The sequence below is a fragment of the Acanthisitta chloris genome, unplaced genomic scaffold, assembly GCF_000695815.1.
Source record: "Acanthisitta chloris isolate BGI_N310 unplaced genomic scaffold, ASM69581v1 scaffold650, whole genome shotgun sequence".
NCBI lineage: Eukaryota > Metazoa > Chordata > Aves > Passeriformes > Acanthisittidae > Acanthisitta > Acanthisitta chloris.
The window spans coordinates 73,019-87,173 of record NW_008649756.1 but is presented as its reverse complement, the minus strand read 5'-3'; the positions used below and the strand labels follow the sequence as shown (position 1 = coordinate 87,173).

General features: G+C 35.5%; 1 protein-coding gene across 1 annotated transcript in view; it reads left to right on the top strand.

Annotated features, from left to right (window-relative positions):
* The window catches only part of RYR2 (ryanodine receptor 2 (cardiac)), a gene marked incomplete at its 5' end in the record, with an annotated part of 271,378 nt that overhangs the window by 184,909 nt on the left and 72,314 nt on the right, over positions 1-14,155 (top strand). Inside the window, 6 exons of the mRNA XM_009069811.1 lie at positions 2,076-2,151; positions 3,705-3,828; positions 5,114-5,229; positions 6,777-6,841; positions 8,567-8,688; positions 11,403-11,452. Coding sequence (XP_009068059.1) covers positions 2,076-2,151; positions 3,705-3,828; positions 5,114-5,229; positions 6,777-6,841; positions 8,567-8,688; positions 11,403-11,452 — 553 coding nt within the window. The remainder of the gene's footprint in view (positions 1-2,075; positions 2,152-3,704; positions 3,829-5,113; positions 5,230-6,776; positions 6,842-8,566; positions 8,689-11,402; positions 11,453-14,155) is intronic.

Genomic DNA, 14,155 nt, shown 5'->3' with positions numbered 1-14,155 from the left:
CAAGCAGCAGAAGTAAATTAATTGGCTAACTGTACAGTATATGCCATACTGTGTCTCTGATCAGAATCTCACACTGGACTTCCCCTCCTTGATTCGTGTCTTGTAGTTTCCAGTTTTGTATTTATAACTGGTTTAGATTGCTGACTAGCTTTACAATAATAAGAATTTGTGGCCAATTAACTGTCAGTAGACTGCTGGTCATTCCAAAGACTTTATAAAATTGCTGACAAAGATTCCTTATAATATATATAGATTCCTTATAATTGCTTTATTCTTTTTTCATAATTACATAATTTAATGTTTGTATAAACTCAGTATAATTAAAAGACTGCAGGCTTTGTTTGAAACAACTTTGTCATGAAACAACTCTGGGTGTGGAACATCACCATTATATCATGATGCAGTAAACCAAACCCTGGTAAAAGTAAGCATCCTTTCAAAAACCACAAACAAATGGCATTAGAACTAATGTTAGTCCCTTGTTTATTCTTTTATGCTCTACCCTCTAACACTTGTCATTAATTTTATTTCCTTTGTAGCCCTTAGCTATAAAGCAGAGCTTGGTGGCTGTATGATTCTTTGCCCTGTGATGCAAGGGCTTTGAAACTAGCTTCAGAATCTCTTATTTAAAAGCTAAGGAAATTTAATTAAAATGCAATATCAAATTCAAATGCAAACATGTTAGGTATTAATGAGATCTGATTTTGAAAAATTAATTGTATGTAATTTTGGACATTTAAAAAAATGTTTAATATCTTTCAAGCTAGAGGTCAGAGTTAGATTAATTGTTAGAACAAAGTTTGTTTTTTTGAACAAAGTTGTGGAGTTTTGTCATTTTTTTTTCATGTTTTGGGATTATTTTTAATCTAGTACATAAAGATCAGTCCTATTTAGTTTTTGCAAAATCCTGTGCAAATACTATGCTAGCAGGAATCATGACCATGTCTAAAACTGCAGGTCTGCAAAATACTTCTCATTTTTGTCTTAAGTCACCTGGTCCCATCCTGGGACCTCATGAGTAGTGAGGTCTTGCTCTTAGAACATCTTCATAGCACTCTGCTTTCCAAGGAAAGAAAACATATCCTTCAAAGGTCCTAATTTGGATTATCAAGACACCAGGATCAGAGTGTGCATGATAGAAGGCATCTACCATACAGAAGAGATATGTGTAATAACATATTCATTGGAGGAAAAAGTTATGAAACAAATTATTTTATAGACAAATAAGATACGGCTTTCAGAATTCATGAGTATTCTCTCAAATAAAGACGTTGGAATTCTGAAATAGTCGTTACTCAAAACCCTTATTTGGAGATGAGAAGAATGTTTCTGTAGGTTCATAAAAGAAGTGAAAAATGAAATCTACAGAAAATTGCACCACTGTGTACAAATAAAGGGTATACAACCAGGAAGACAGGAGAGGTGGGTTTAAAAAGTTGTTTCATGTTGAAATATTAGTTCCTACTAGATAGAGACTGGAGACCATGTCTGTTTTGCTTGGTTTGGGACTAGCTTCTAGTTTGCCAATCTGAAAGTGTTGGGTTTATATGAATGTATAGAAGAATTTCTGCAGTAAAAGGATTGGCACTTTTAACAGTGTGCTCACGCAAGTGAGCATAGTATCCACATCAAAGAATCTATATCCATGGGTTTCTAATTCATCTGCCACAGCCAGCAGTAACAAGTAAATTCAATCCTCTGGCTTACTGTTCTTTATTTCCCTTACCAGGGCCTTCAGAGGGTTCTTGTTGGACTTGTTTTGAGAATCAGGTCCCTCATCTGAGGCCTCATCTGACACTTTTTCCAGACTATGTTTCTCTTTGTGGTTCCTCCTTTTTTTGTGTTAACAGTTCTCTTTTCAGCACCAGGTTCCTAACTCTTATGCCTAATGCCCATTCTACCTAAATTTATATAATATTTTTTTCAATAAAACCTTGTTTTCAGTGAACCATTATAGCAAAATTGTATTGAACTTTTGAGTGAGCAAAATGTGTTATTTGATATCAACCAGAAAATTGTCCTTTTTGAGAGTTAACTGTTGCGACATATATCACAACACTCTCCATTTTCCTAAGGCTATGGCTGAGATGATGGCTGAAAACTACCATAACATATGGGCAAAGAAAAAGAAAATGGAGCTTGAAGCAAAAGGTAATATTAACTACAGGTATTTCCAGTATTTTAAGTTCTCTATGGTTAGCTTAGGTTATGCATTTGAGTAAACAGATTAAAAAAAAAGGAACAGCAAATTTAAATTGACAAGCAATGAAATATCTTTCTTAATTGTGATTTTTGGTGCCTGAATTTTTTTATAGTACCAAGTGTCACTGTTTAAATAGTTTACCAATTCAAATGTATCAAAGGAAAAGAATTCTTCATCAAAGGATGCAAATAAATTTCATCTACATTAATACATTTTCCTTCTAGTGTTAATCTTTCAGACTATTGCCCAGTGGGCTATAATTTCATTTGTCTTACTTCTTTTATTGCAGATAGTTCTAAAGGGTGTTTACTTAGGACTGTACATATCATGTGTTGAATTGACAGGTGAACAAACCTAGAGCAGATACTTGATTCCACATAAAAATTAAATGTTCTTTGCTTACCTAAATGAAAAGTTTTGTCATGTATTGTGTAACTTACTGTTTTTCCTCTGTGTTAAAATAATGTCTTTATTTGTGTTAAAGCTGATATTTTTTTCTGTAGATAACCCACTAGGTTTATATTCTGCATGTATTTAAATGAATTCAGGCAGAACTAATGGAAAAATTTTAGAATACATATGCCTCCAATACATTCTAGAGGGAATTTGTTCCCTTAAAAGAATATTATTATTAGAGACTTCCTGTAGCATTTTTTCTGAGATAAGTCTGATGATTACCCTTAGAATTTCCTGGGGATTCAGAGCAATTGTCATAGGAATTTATTGTGTTCTGTTATGTGATGGTGGTATTAGAAGCTGAAATCTTGAGAATTTTGCTTTTTATGCAGATATTTATACTAATAGTAGAGTGTTATTTTCCTACCAAATTAAGTATCTACATTCAGGGAGGTATCAATACATCAGATATTTGCCAGGAATACCAATGGAGTTTATTCTGTTTGCCTCTGGTTTGGCACATTCTTTTGATCAGGTTGGACAGTTGTGCGAACTGCATTTGAATAATGTATTCTAATTTTGTGCCTTTAATTTATTACTATAAAGTAGAACTGTATCACTTTAATATTTTTTTAGATATGCGCATATCTTGCTAAACTCAATGAACCCTGTCATCAGAATATTTAAAAGCAGGGCTCTTTGATATAAAATAAGTATTTTTATACTATATATAAACATATATATTTATTTGTTTATATCTTTGTTTTCTTATGAAATAATATGCTATTTATTGAAGTGTTTTCAGTTTTGTTGTCTGAAGTTTTAATTGCAATATGTGTTTGTAACAGTTAATAGCTTTTTATTCTTTAACAATTTTTGCAGAAAATTCAGGATATTTATCTGGTAATTTTAGAAATATGCAGCCATGTCTAAATTTTCTATCTGAATTTTTTTTACGGTTTGTGTAAAAAAATAGACCAGTGTGTTGTTATTTCAGACTAGATTTTATGGTGATATGCTATTTATTATCATGATGGTACTTTTACATTCTGGGACTTACTATGTCAACAGGTAACTCTTTAATTCTCTGAATTTTCCATAGTAGGAGGAGGCAACCATCCTCTTCTTGTTCCGTATGATACACTCACAGCCAAAGAAAAAGCCAAGGACAGAGAAAAAGCACAGGATATTCTGAAATTTCTACAGATTAATGGATATGTTGTCTCCAGGTAATTTTCTGTTGAGTATTAGTGTCAAAATGTTCTGGGGCACATATACCCCAAGTCTGACTCCAGTTGCTGACTCCAGTATCCACTCATGCTGGTCTTGCCAGTACCTGGCACTTACTCCTTGCAGCACACAAATACACATGGGATAGTGAGTGATATTGCACAGAGAGATAGGTATGAAAGGATTTAATAAAAATATAGGACAAACTCTAGTGATGTGGTACAGGACTCAGTCAGACAACTGTATTGACAGGCCACAGTTTGCATATCACTGACCATTTTAAGCCTCTTTTTGTCTCTTCTCCTTTTTTCTGTTTCTTGATTCTTTCCCCTTGCACAGTCCATCATTAGTTTCTATAGTTCTACCCAGCTTCTTAGTAGTTACAAAATCCAGGTGGCCCTCTGCAACGTTTTCTCTGAATTTTCTCAATGGCTCCTTAATTAGTAACTGGAGACTTTTTCTCCGGCATTGTCTCCTTTTTCCCTTGTCTACCAGGTTTGTGTCTCTATGTGTTCTTGTTTATGGCTTCTCTGTTATTATCCCTTTTACACTGAGGAGGTCCTTGATGAGATAACCTTAATGAAGCAGACATTATTGTACCCTTACTGGTAGAAATGCTATTTTAGTTCCAGAATCTCTTTTACTGCAACTGAAGCATAGCATCATAAATGTTTTAATTTAAAGCATAAATGTGCACTACACAGGCAGTTATATACAGTATATATGAAGTAGATATACTTTTTAAACTTATAACATAATTGAGTACTAATGTGCTTGGTACCTGTGACAGTGGGGGGTGAATGGCTCCCTTGCTGGTGAACCATAGCTTCTTGGTGTGCCATCAGTTAAGTCCTGATCCTGCATACTCAAGGCTTATGTCAGTGCCAACTTGTTGCTAGCAGACATCAGCCTATGTCATGGAATTGCTCTCTGGAGATTCATACTTGTTGAAAGAAGATATGTTTTTCATATCAGAGTAGTAACTATGATGGAACATGCTGGAAAACCTAAACTGCAGTTCCGTCACTTCATAATGATAGTGGATTAATCTGGTTGTCAAGTCTCATTTTTCTGTAACCTTTTAGTTGGCAAATCTTAGTTGTGTCTTAACAAATTGCTCAAAACCTAAGCAAGTGTAGGAGTACTGTTTGCATCAAACAGAAAAATGTTTTTATTGATATGCACTTAATCATTACTAGAGGAAATGGCATCAGACTACATGGAGAGGTAAGACTGCTTTGAGTTCTTCTGTTTCTGTGAAAATTTACTTGCTTCTTTTTACAGAGGACTTAAGGACCTGGAATTAGACACACCTTCCATTGAGAAACGCTTTGCCTACAGTTTCCTTCAACAGCTTATAAGATATGTGGATGAAGCCCATCAGTACATTCTGGAGTTTGGTATAGTACTCCTTGCACATTTTTTTTAATTAATTACTAACTAAGATGTCCAATGTTACAAAAACAGCTAGAATTTTTGGAGTTTTTTTAAATGGCATATTCTTGGACTATAATTTCCTAGAGTTGATGAAGATTATGAATTTTTGAAAGTTATATTGTTGCTATTCATCCCAGTTTCCCATATTCATTCATCAGATTAAAAGTGTTAAAACAAAATTTATAATGACTTACATTCTTTGAAAAAGAAAACTAGTTGCCCCCTTGCATTTATGTACAAAATCATAATCTCTCACATGTGCACATTAATAGTTACTATTCATATATAATCCCTTTTCCAGAGAGCAAATGAAACCAGTCATTCATACTATTCTGAAATTTTCTCTGGAGAAAGGAGTAGAGAAACCTCTCCAGCAAACTCCCATAATGGAAATGTTCTTTTACAAACACTCAGCACATGTTTTGTCAACAGTGCTATTAAGGATCTAACTTGTCCTGCTTTTGTTGAAGATAAAAAAAGGCAAATGTTTGGTGACCTAAGTCAGCTTCTTACATGAGCAGTAAAAGCCAAAAAACCCTGGCCAGGTGCAGCTTCTGTTGTGACTGTGGTAATTGTAATAACATATAACATATACCATGGCTCATGTGTAGGCATAGATGGTGTAATTGATGGTATTAGTAACAGGAGCAGCAAGGAGACTGAATAAATTAGTGCTCGTCCAAAAGCCTGTCTAGTTTTAAAGTGGAAATTATCACATTTATGAATTATTATACACCATGGTTACTTACAGTAGCAAAAGTCTGGTCTTCATAACTCCTTGGGTTACTTCTGCTGCTGTTGATTGATTATCGTGGCTTCATTCTTTTTAATTATATAAATTTGACATAACTGCAAGAATGATAATGAATAAATACTGAAACACTAGAAACATCAGTGAAACCAATGCCATTTGTGTCCCTCAATGGACTAATGCAAGGAAGGCAATAAATAAAGGATAAATAGTTTGCGAGCTGTACCAGATTATATTTGTAAAGAGGTTTTGATTTTTGTAGTAATGGGGGGAAGTGAAGCAATTTAAATTTCAGTTGGGTAGATCTAACCATTAATTGTGTTCTTTAGACGAAGTCCACAAGTAAGGAGCAAAAATTCATTAGTTTGTTTTCTCCTGGGTATGACTGGAGAATGGTGTTTCATTAGAATCTGAGTTTAGGCTTCAAAATTGTCACCTCTAACAGGAAAACACAAACATAGGACCAGATCTTTTTCTCACAAAAACATCCATATCTCTTTGGACTATGAAATTTCTACACTTTTATGAAGATTTGGACCATTATTCTTTATACATTTTATTTGCTGTTACTTTTCCTCTTTTGAGGTAGTCATGAAATGCCACTTTGAGTAGTGTGTATGCTGTTTGACATGTCCTAAATCTACATATAAAGATGGCCAGTATTATTTGTTTATAGTATACACTTTCTAAGAAAAATGTAGACTAGATTGTAATTAGGATATATGAATTATAGGGAGCTTAATTTTCTTCTCTCTGCAGATGGTGGCAGCAGAGGCAAAGGAGAGCAGTTCCCATATGAACAAGAAATCAAGTTTTTTGCCAAAGTACAGTATATCTTTGCTTATTCTTTGTCAACTTAGTAATTGAAGTGAGAACATATTTTTCAGTGAATGTTATTATTATAGTTGCATTTTTCTGTGTTGAATTCATTATTTCATTAATTTAAAACAGTAGTAATAAAAATAGCTTGAAAATAATGCAGGATGAAGTACAGATTTGGAAAAATTACAGGACCATGTCCAGACAGCCTTTGAGTATCTCCAAGGGTGAAGACTCCACAGTTGTTCTGAGCAACCTGTACCAGTCCTCAGTCACCCTGACAGTAAAAAAAGTGTTCCCTGAAGGACAGAGGGAACCTGCCATGTTTCAGTTTGTGCCCATTAACTCTGGTCCTGTCACAACTGAAAAGAGCCTGGCTGCATCTTCTTTACACCCTCCCTTCAGATATTTATACACATTGATGACATCTTCCCTGATCCTTCTTCAGGCTGAACAGTTTCAGCTTCCTCAGTCTCTCATCATTTGAAGGACCCTCTCTGGTCCTTAATCATCTTTGTGGCCCTTCACTGGACTCTTTCTCCAGTATGCCAATGTTTCTCTTCTACTGGGGAGCCCAGACACAGACACAGCATTTCAGATGTGGTCTCACCAGTGCTGAGTAGAGAGGAAGAATCTCCTCCCTGGACCTGCTGACAATACTCTATTTAATGCAACCCAGGATGCTGTTGGCTGCCTTTGCAGTGAGGTTGTATGTTGGCTCATGGGTCATTTGCTGTCCACTGAGACCCCCTGGTCATTCTCAGCAAAGCTGCTTTCCAGCTGATCGGCCCTCAGCGTGTACTGATACCTGGGCTTATTCCTCCCCACGTGCAAGACTTTTCACTTTCCCTTATCCCTGACAGCCGAGATTCTTGTCATCCCAATTCTCCTTTTTGTCTCAAGATTTCACACATTATAAATCAAGAAAATATGGTTATGCCTTTCACATGTAAAAGCTTGTATGATGTTTGCATATTCAGAGTGCCTTTTGAATTCATTAGTGAATGAAACAGGAAACTGTTTGCAGCATTTTCTAACCGATATCCTTGCAGAAAATTGTAATTTCAATACCTTAAAGTACTTCCAAGTGGTACTATTTACTGTGTTCATTGACTAAGAAGTTAGCATTCCACTTTCTTGTGAACCATGCTCTAAAAAGGAAGCAATTTCAGATTTTCTTATCAGTTGTTTATTTTGGATCTTGTCCCGGCTGACACCTGCAGTGGGCGCTGAGTAATGATCACCACAGGACATAAACGGGAAAACTTCTGTGAACAAGCCCTTAATGAGTGACAGGAGTTTTATTTGACAGCATCTAGAATTAAGTGCTGTTCATGAGCTGACAGTTGTAGGTGAATTTTTCTTAAACCTGCATTAAAAGGAATGAATAGCCATATTTGTATCTACTTACATGGTATGGGAAAAATCTTAAATGGTGAGATTAAATTAAATTACCCTTTCTACTTTGTACTCCTCCTAAAAAAGCCCACAGATCAAGTCCCAGAGATAATGTAAATTTTTTTCTGCTGCCTTTCATGATGACATATGAAGTGCTTTGGATACTAAAACATTCAAAAAGGAATAGGAATAAAAAGAAAAAAACATGTAGAGATTTTAAAATAGAAAAATCTGCCTGAAATCTCCTGTCTTTAGCTGTGACTTACATAGAGTAATACGGAACATAGTAAAGAAAGCCCTGAGATAATCACTTCTTTCTGATGTAATTTCAGGTTGTGCTTCCTTTGATTGATCAGTATTTTAAAAATCATCGCCTGTATTTCTTATCTTCAGCAAGTAGGCCTCTCAGCACTGGAGGCCATGCCTCTAATAAAGAGAAAGAAATGGTCACAAGGTAAAGCTTAAAATAATTTTAATGTCTATGCATATGTTTGTCTTCTAACAGCAGCTGTTAATTGTGGGAAAGTGAGAGGCAGAGAAATATTTTTATGAGCACACAAATTAAACTTTTTGCACTTTCTTTTCCTGTTGGGAAAATTCATTGTTTGCAATGGAGAGGAATGCAGAGTTATTATTATATGCTGCTTGAAAGGTAGTGGTGATAATTTTAGCATGCAGGGAACTTAGATTAAGCATTCTGTTCAACAGTTCCACAGTCTGTGGGACAGGCTATGTAATTGTTCAGTTTTCACTGTTGGAAATAGGTATATCCTAAAATGATTTTTCCTGCAAAATTCTACAATAGATTTAAAAGCCAATCTTGTTTACAGCTGAGTTTCAGTAAATATCATTACTATTGTCCGCCATAAAAAATAAAAATTAAGAAATAGCATTATTTCTGCTCTTTAGTATTCTAAATAGCAATAAGAGTAGTAATATCACAGAAATACCCACTTGATCCTTTCTCTGAAGTTACTGTTTTTTTAGACCATCCCTCTAATGTTTTCACTTAATTTCATTTCTGAATGAATCGAAACCACATTTCCCATTTAGTAAGGTGGACTACAAGCCTCTCACAGGACCTACTGCATACCTGTAATGTATACATGCATCATGGTTGACTTCTTGGCGGTTATTGGGTATGAACCATGCAGTATTGAATTGCTGTTCTTTGAGGCTGACAGCCAGTTGATGGTCATACAGACATGCGAGGTTTGCAAGATTGTCTGAATACTGAGTGTAGTTTCTAGCAATAGTACTAAGCATAAGTAAGTACAGGCTGTCTTGACTCTGCGTCATGTCACGGACAAATTTGATCTAGCAGCTTAATGGTATTCTTCAAAGAATTAAAAAACCATTTCAAAATGCATGCACCTGAATAAAGTTCCGCTCTTAAGACCTGCTGTTCTTCTGTCTGTAATGTCCTGCATAACAGTATTTTCACAGTTGCTAAGTCATGCCAATAAACCCTATACTTCCGGAATATGTCAAATATATCAGCATACCTGCTGCATTGAGATTCAGGATGCCTGCACAAATGTTCTTTAGCTGTGTGAGATTCCTGAACATACAGCCCTGCAAAAAGATCTGAGCTGCTGCCATATTTGATTGGGTTACCTGTCATCCAGATGTGTCAGTCAAGGAGATGAAAACACATGCAAGGAAACAGGAGTGGTTTATTTCTTAATTATCAAGGCAGAAAGATTATGGAAACCACATTGTATTGTGCTTTTTACATTTCTCATCCAGTAGACTGTCTTACAAGTTCTTGTACTACTATGGTTGTGTAAAATTAGTTCTGGACATCAATCTAAGTACTGGCCATTTGGACTTAGTTATTTATTTAACCTAAACTAATTATACTGGAGATAATAAGTTCAGTTAGTTGAGTAACATTTGTATGTAAGATAGATTGTGAGCTATTTAATGTCTCTGCTAGAATAGACATAAGATCCATATGATAACATGCTTCTATACAGCTTCTCCTGTTGGACCTGGTGAACCAGGGTCCTCATAAAAGAATATATAGTATATGTCTGCATCATGGATTAAAAGTGAACAGAGATCCCTGAACATGCACCAAGCAGATTAATTTCTAAAACAGAGCAGTTGCTGTTGCTATAGTGGATCACTGTGCACTGGCTAATTAGCTGGATTCAACACCACATTAACCTGGATGTTGTGATTCTGGACATAAATGTTTCCATTTGAGGCCATACCTTGTCTGTCAATGGAACAGCATGTTCAGATCTCATCCATAGGCTGTGCAGACATGCTTATTATATCTTTTGCTTTTAAATCAAGAGGCTAACAAATAGCCAGTATGCCTAATAATTAAGTAGCTTAATGAAATGACATGATATTGTTCATGTCATTTATAGCAGATGAAAGGTTTTGCAGCATAAAAAAAGTAACACCAGAATGGATGTTTATCTTGGAGAAAATTGTCACACCAAACCTAATTATGAAGACTGAGCTAATCCCTCTTTAATCTGGAGGCCAGGCCAGTTTTGGTAGGGCAATTTGCTCCTGCTTCTATGAATTAACACAAATCTCTATTCTTCATTGTTCTCAATGGAGCACTGCTCATCAGCATAAGCAGTTCAAACATGTGAAATGAAATCATTGATGATTTTTATTGTTTTATTAACCATGTAAAAGGCTATTCCTCATGTTAAGTATTTTAAAAATGTATTGGAAAAGAAATTCTCACCTTGTTCAAGATTACAAGATCCTAATTGAACTAGTTAAACATTTACCATCACACACACATCAATTAATCTGATTCCCTTTCCTTTTGTTTTTCAATTGTCAGTGGTATCCTGAATAGCACACTGACCACAATTTATTTCTTAAAGATTTGATGGTTATTTCCCTGTGGGTATCATATAGGATGCTTTTATATTAATTAGCTTTGCTTTTAATTTTTTTTGTTTCTTTAATTATAATATGTGCTTATTTAACCATGTTTGTTAAGAATATGCACTTTAAAAACTCTTTCTTTAGTACTCTGTCCCACATTCTGCTCAGACAATTGATTCTTTCTGCGTGACATCATGTTGCTTTTCCTGCTCATATATCAGCTGTTATTTTTTCTTTCTTCCCCCTTCCCTCCCTTATTTTTTTCCTTTTCCCTTCTCTTCTCTTTTATTTTTCTTTTGTCTTCAGCCTGTTCTGCAAACTTGGAGTTCTTGTCAGGCATAGGATTTCACTGTTTGGTAAGGAGACCCTTGACAAATACTAGCATGGCATCACTTGGTTTTCTTTGCCATTTTTGCATTGTGTTATGTGCTGCTTTGTTGCATGCTGCATGGCTGAAATGCATGGTCTACACAGACCACTAATTGTTTAGACTGGTAGATCACAGAATTGGTTAGATGAAATAAAAAGCTTTTGTAGTTATCAGTTGGGGGTGTGTGTGTTTAGTTTATCCCTGTGTCATAAGTAATATCTGGATTTCATTATCCTACCAAAGAATTTGGCTGAGTTAATTATACTTACTAATTTGTGATTTTATTCTAAACCATTTGGGAGAAACAGAGCATCAGAACTGCACATTTGTATTGGGAAGTCATTAAAGAAAATTTGAAGTGGGCTGAAATGCTTAGTTATGTTCTATGGAATTCTTGAATATTCCCAGATGTGCTTGACTCCACATACGCATGTGTACTATCTTTTTGGTATTATGTGATGTTAGCAGGAGCTCCGTGTTTGTCTTATGCCATGTGAAAAATCACTTAAATGAAGTCAATTTGAAGTCTGTATCAAGCGTATACATTATATGGAATGTGTGGCACAGTCATTTACTTTGCAATTTTTTCTTATGCCATGATGATAGGAGAGTTGAAATAGTACATCCTATGCATACATAGCTTCTATAATGGATGCATTGCAAACTTCAGCATCCGTGAATATACCTAATTGGGTAATTATCTTGTGAATTAGAATTTGATTAAGATAACATGCATCTAACTCAATTCCTGCATATTTCATTCAATTTGAAGGAAAGGAACTCACTTGCTGCAGCAGTGTGGTGTTTAAAAAGCTTACAGACCGTTATGAAAACCATTAAACTGAGAAGAAAGATCGGAAGTTATTTTGGGATATCGCTTTTAAATGTTTTGAGATGAGCTGAGTGGATTTGCCTGTAAAGCCAAAAGATCATAGGAGGAATGGAGTTATTTCTGCAGCTGTGTGGCATTGTTGCAGCTTTTTCTGAAGGGTGGAATATGTCACAAGCGTACACATAAGCTCTGGTTTATACCCTAGGTTGTTTCTTCAAAGAATGAACTAGCTCAGGTATACTATTAAAATTTTGCAAATCTTTTTTGTTATTGTGTGCATTTGTTTTTCAGACTTTTTTTTTTTATTTCTAAAATGAGTAGCAGTTGAAATAAAAAATCCAAGTCAATGTAATTTTCTTCAGTACCAGAGAAAAAATCTCTTCCATTCCACATCTCAGCTTGCTTATTTCCTGTTGTTTGGCTGGGTTCAAGTGGTAGAAGGAGATAAGTCAGATAGGATCAGATGAGTCTTCACTATGCCTACAGTTCGTTTTTTAACTTTTTTACTAGTCTGCAGAATACAAAATCTTTATGCCAACACAGTGTTTTTTCCATGAATTATGACAAGATCACCGTAAGACTGTGGAGTGTGCTTGGGTTGTTTACTGTGGGTCTACTAATTCAAGTCAAAGTCACCCTATAGTTTGCCTCACACTGACAGTGAATTTCATTGTGTTATAAAACCTGAACAAGAGAGTTGCACTCTAGCAAAGACAAGGACTGTGTAGAAGAGGGGACAATGCTCGTAAGGATGCCTCTGAGCACAGCTGTGGCCTAGAAAGTTATTTGTGTGATTTGGAGGCATCTTCAATGAGCGGGAGTTGTTTGATAATAGCCTTTATGGATAGCGGGGAGTTTGCTATAATAAATAGCAAAATGCTATATAGTTTTGCTATATAGATATTTCATATTATTGTGAATTTGAATGGTACTTCTGAAGATACAGCTGCATTTATGAAAATCATTAGTGAAAGTCATGTAGCTTAAGCTATGTATTGAAGTCTTTATAAAATGGAAAATTAAACATTCATGTTTTCCCAAATAAACTTAAATAGTTTATCACATTTGATATCTAAGAGTGTCACTGAGATTATGGAATAGTAATTCAGCATGGAATCATTACTTCTTTATACTGTGAATGTAGATTTTTGACCCCATTAATGTACTGTTTTGAGAGCTGTGGCTGTGCGTCAGTAAGACTGTATTTATTTATTTTCATTATCATTACTGGGCTGAAATTGAAAGTTTTTAGTGAATAATTTTGGTGAATTGATCATTTTAATTGATATTTTCTCAATTTAAAACTCAAGTTTATATGGGTAGTTTGATTCGATTTTTATATTGTTTGAATCTCTAGTAAGGCATCCTATTGTGGAGCAGGTTGCTGAGAAATTGCAGCTGCCCCATCCCTGGAAGTGCTCAAGGCCAGGCTGGATGAGGCTTTGAGCAACCTGGTCTAGTGGGAGGTGTCCCTGCCCCTGTCAGGGGTGTTGGAACTAGATGATCTTTGAGGTCACTCCCAACCCAAATCATTCTATGATTCTATGACAGTCTAATCCACAGTCCAAGTCCGTTTGCTTTGAGTACTTCCTTCCATGCCTGCTGTTATTAGCACACTTCTGCGCTGTTTTCATCAGCACTGGCATTTGTATCACCAGAGCAGCAAAATAATGAGAAAAATGGGGTCTGACATAAAAATCCTTAATTGCTTGGGATGGTGTTTTGGTAAGATTCTTTTAGGCCACCTCAGCTCTCTCATCTGCTCGCTGTATCATTGCATGATCACAAGTGCCAGTGCAAAGAGGATGGGACTGCTTGGCTAGGGGCAGCCGTTGAAGCTGTGGTTCAGGTTTGTTT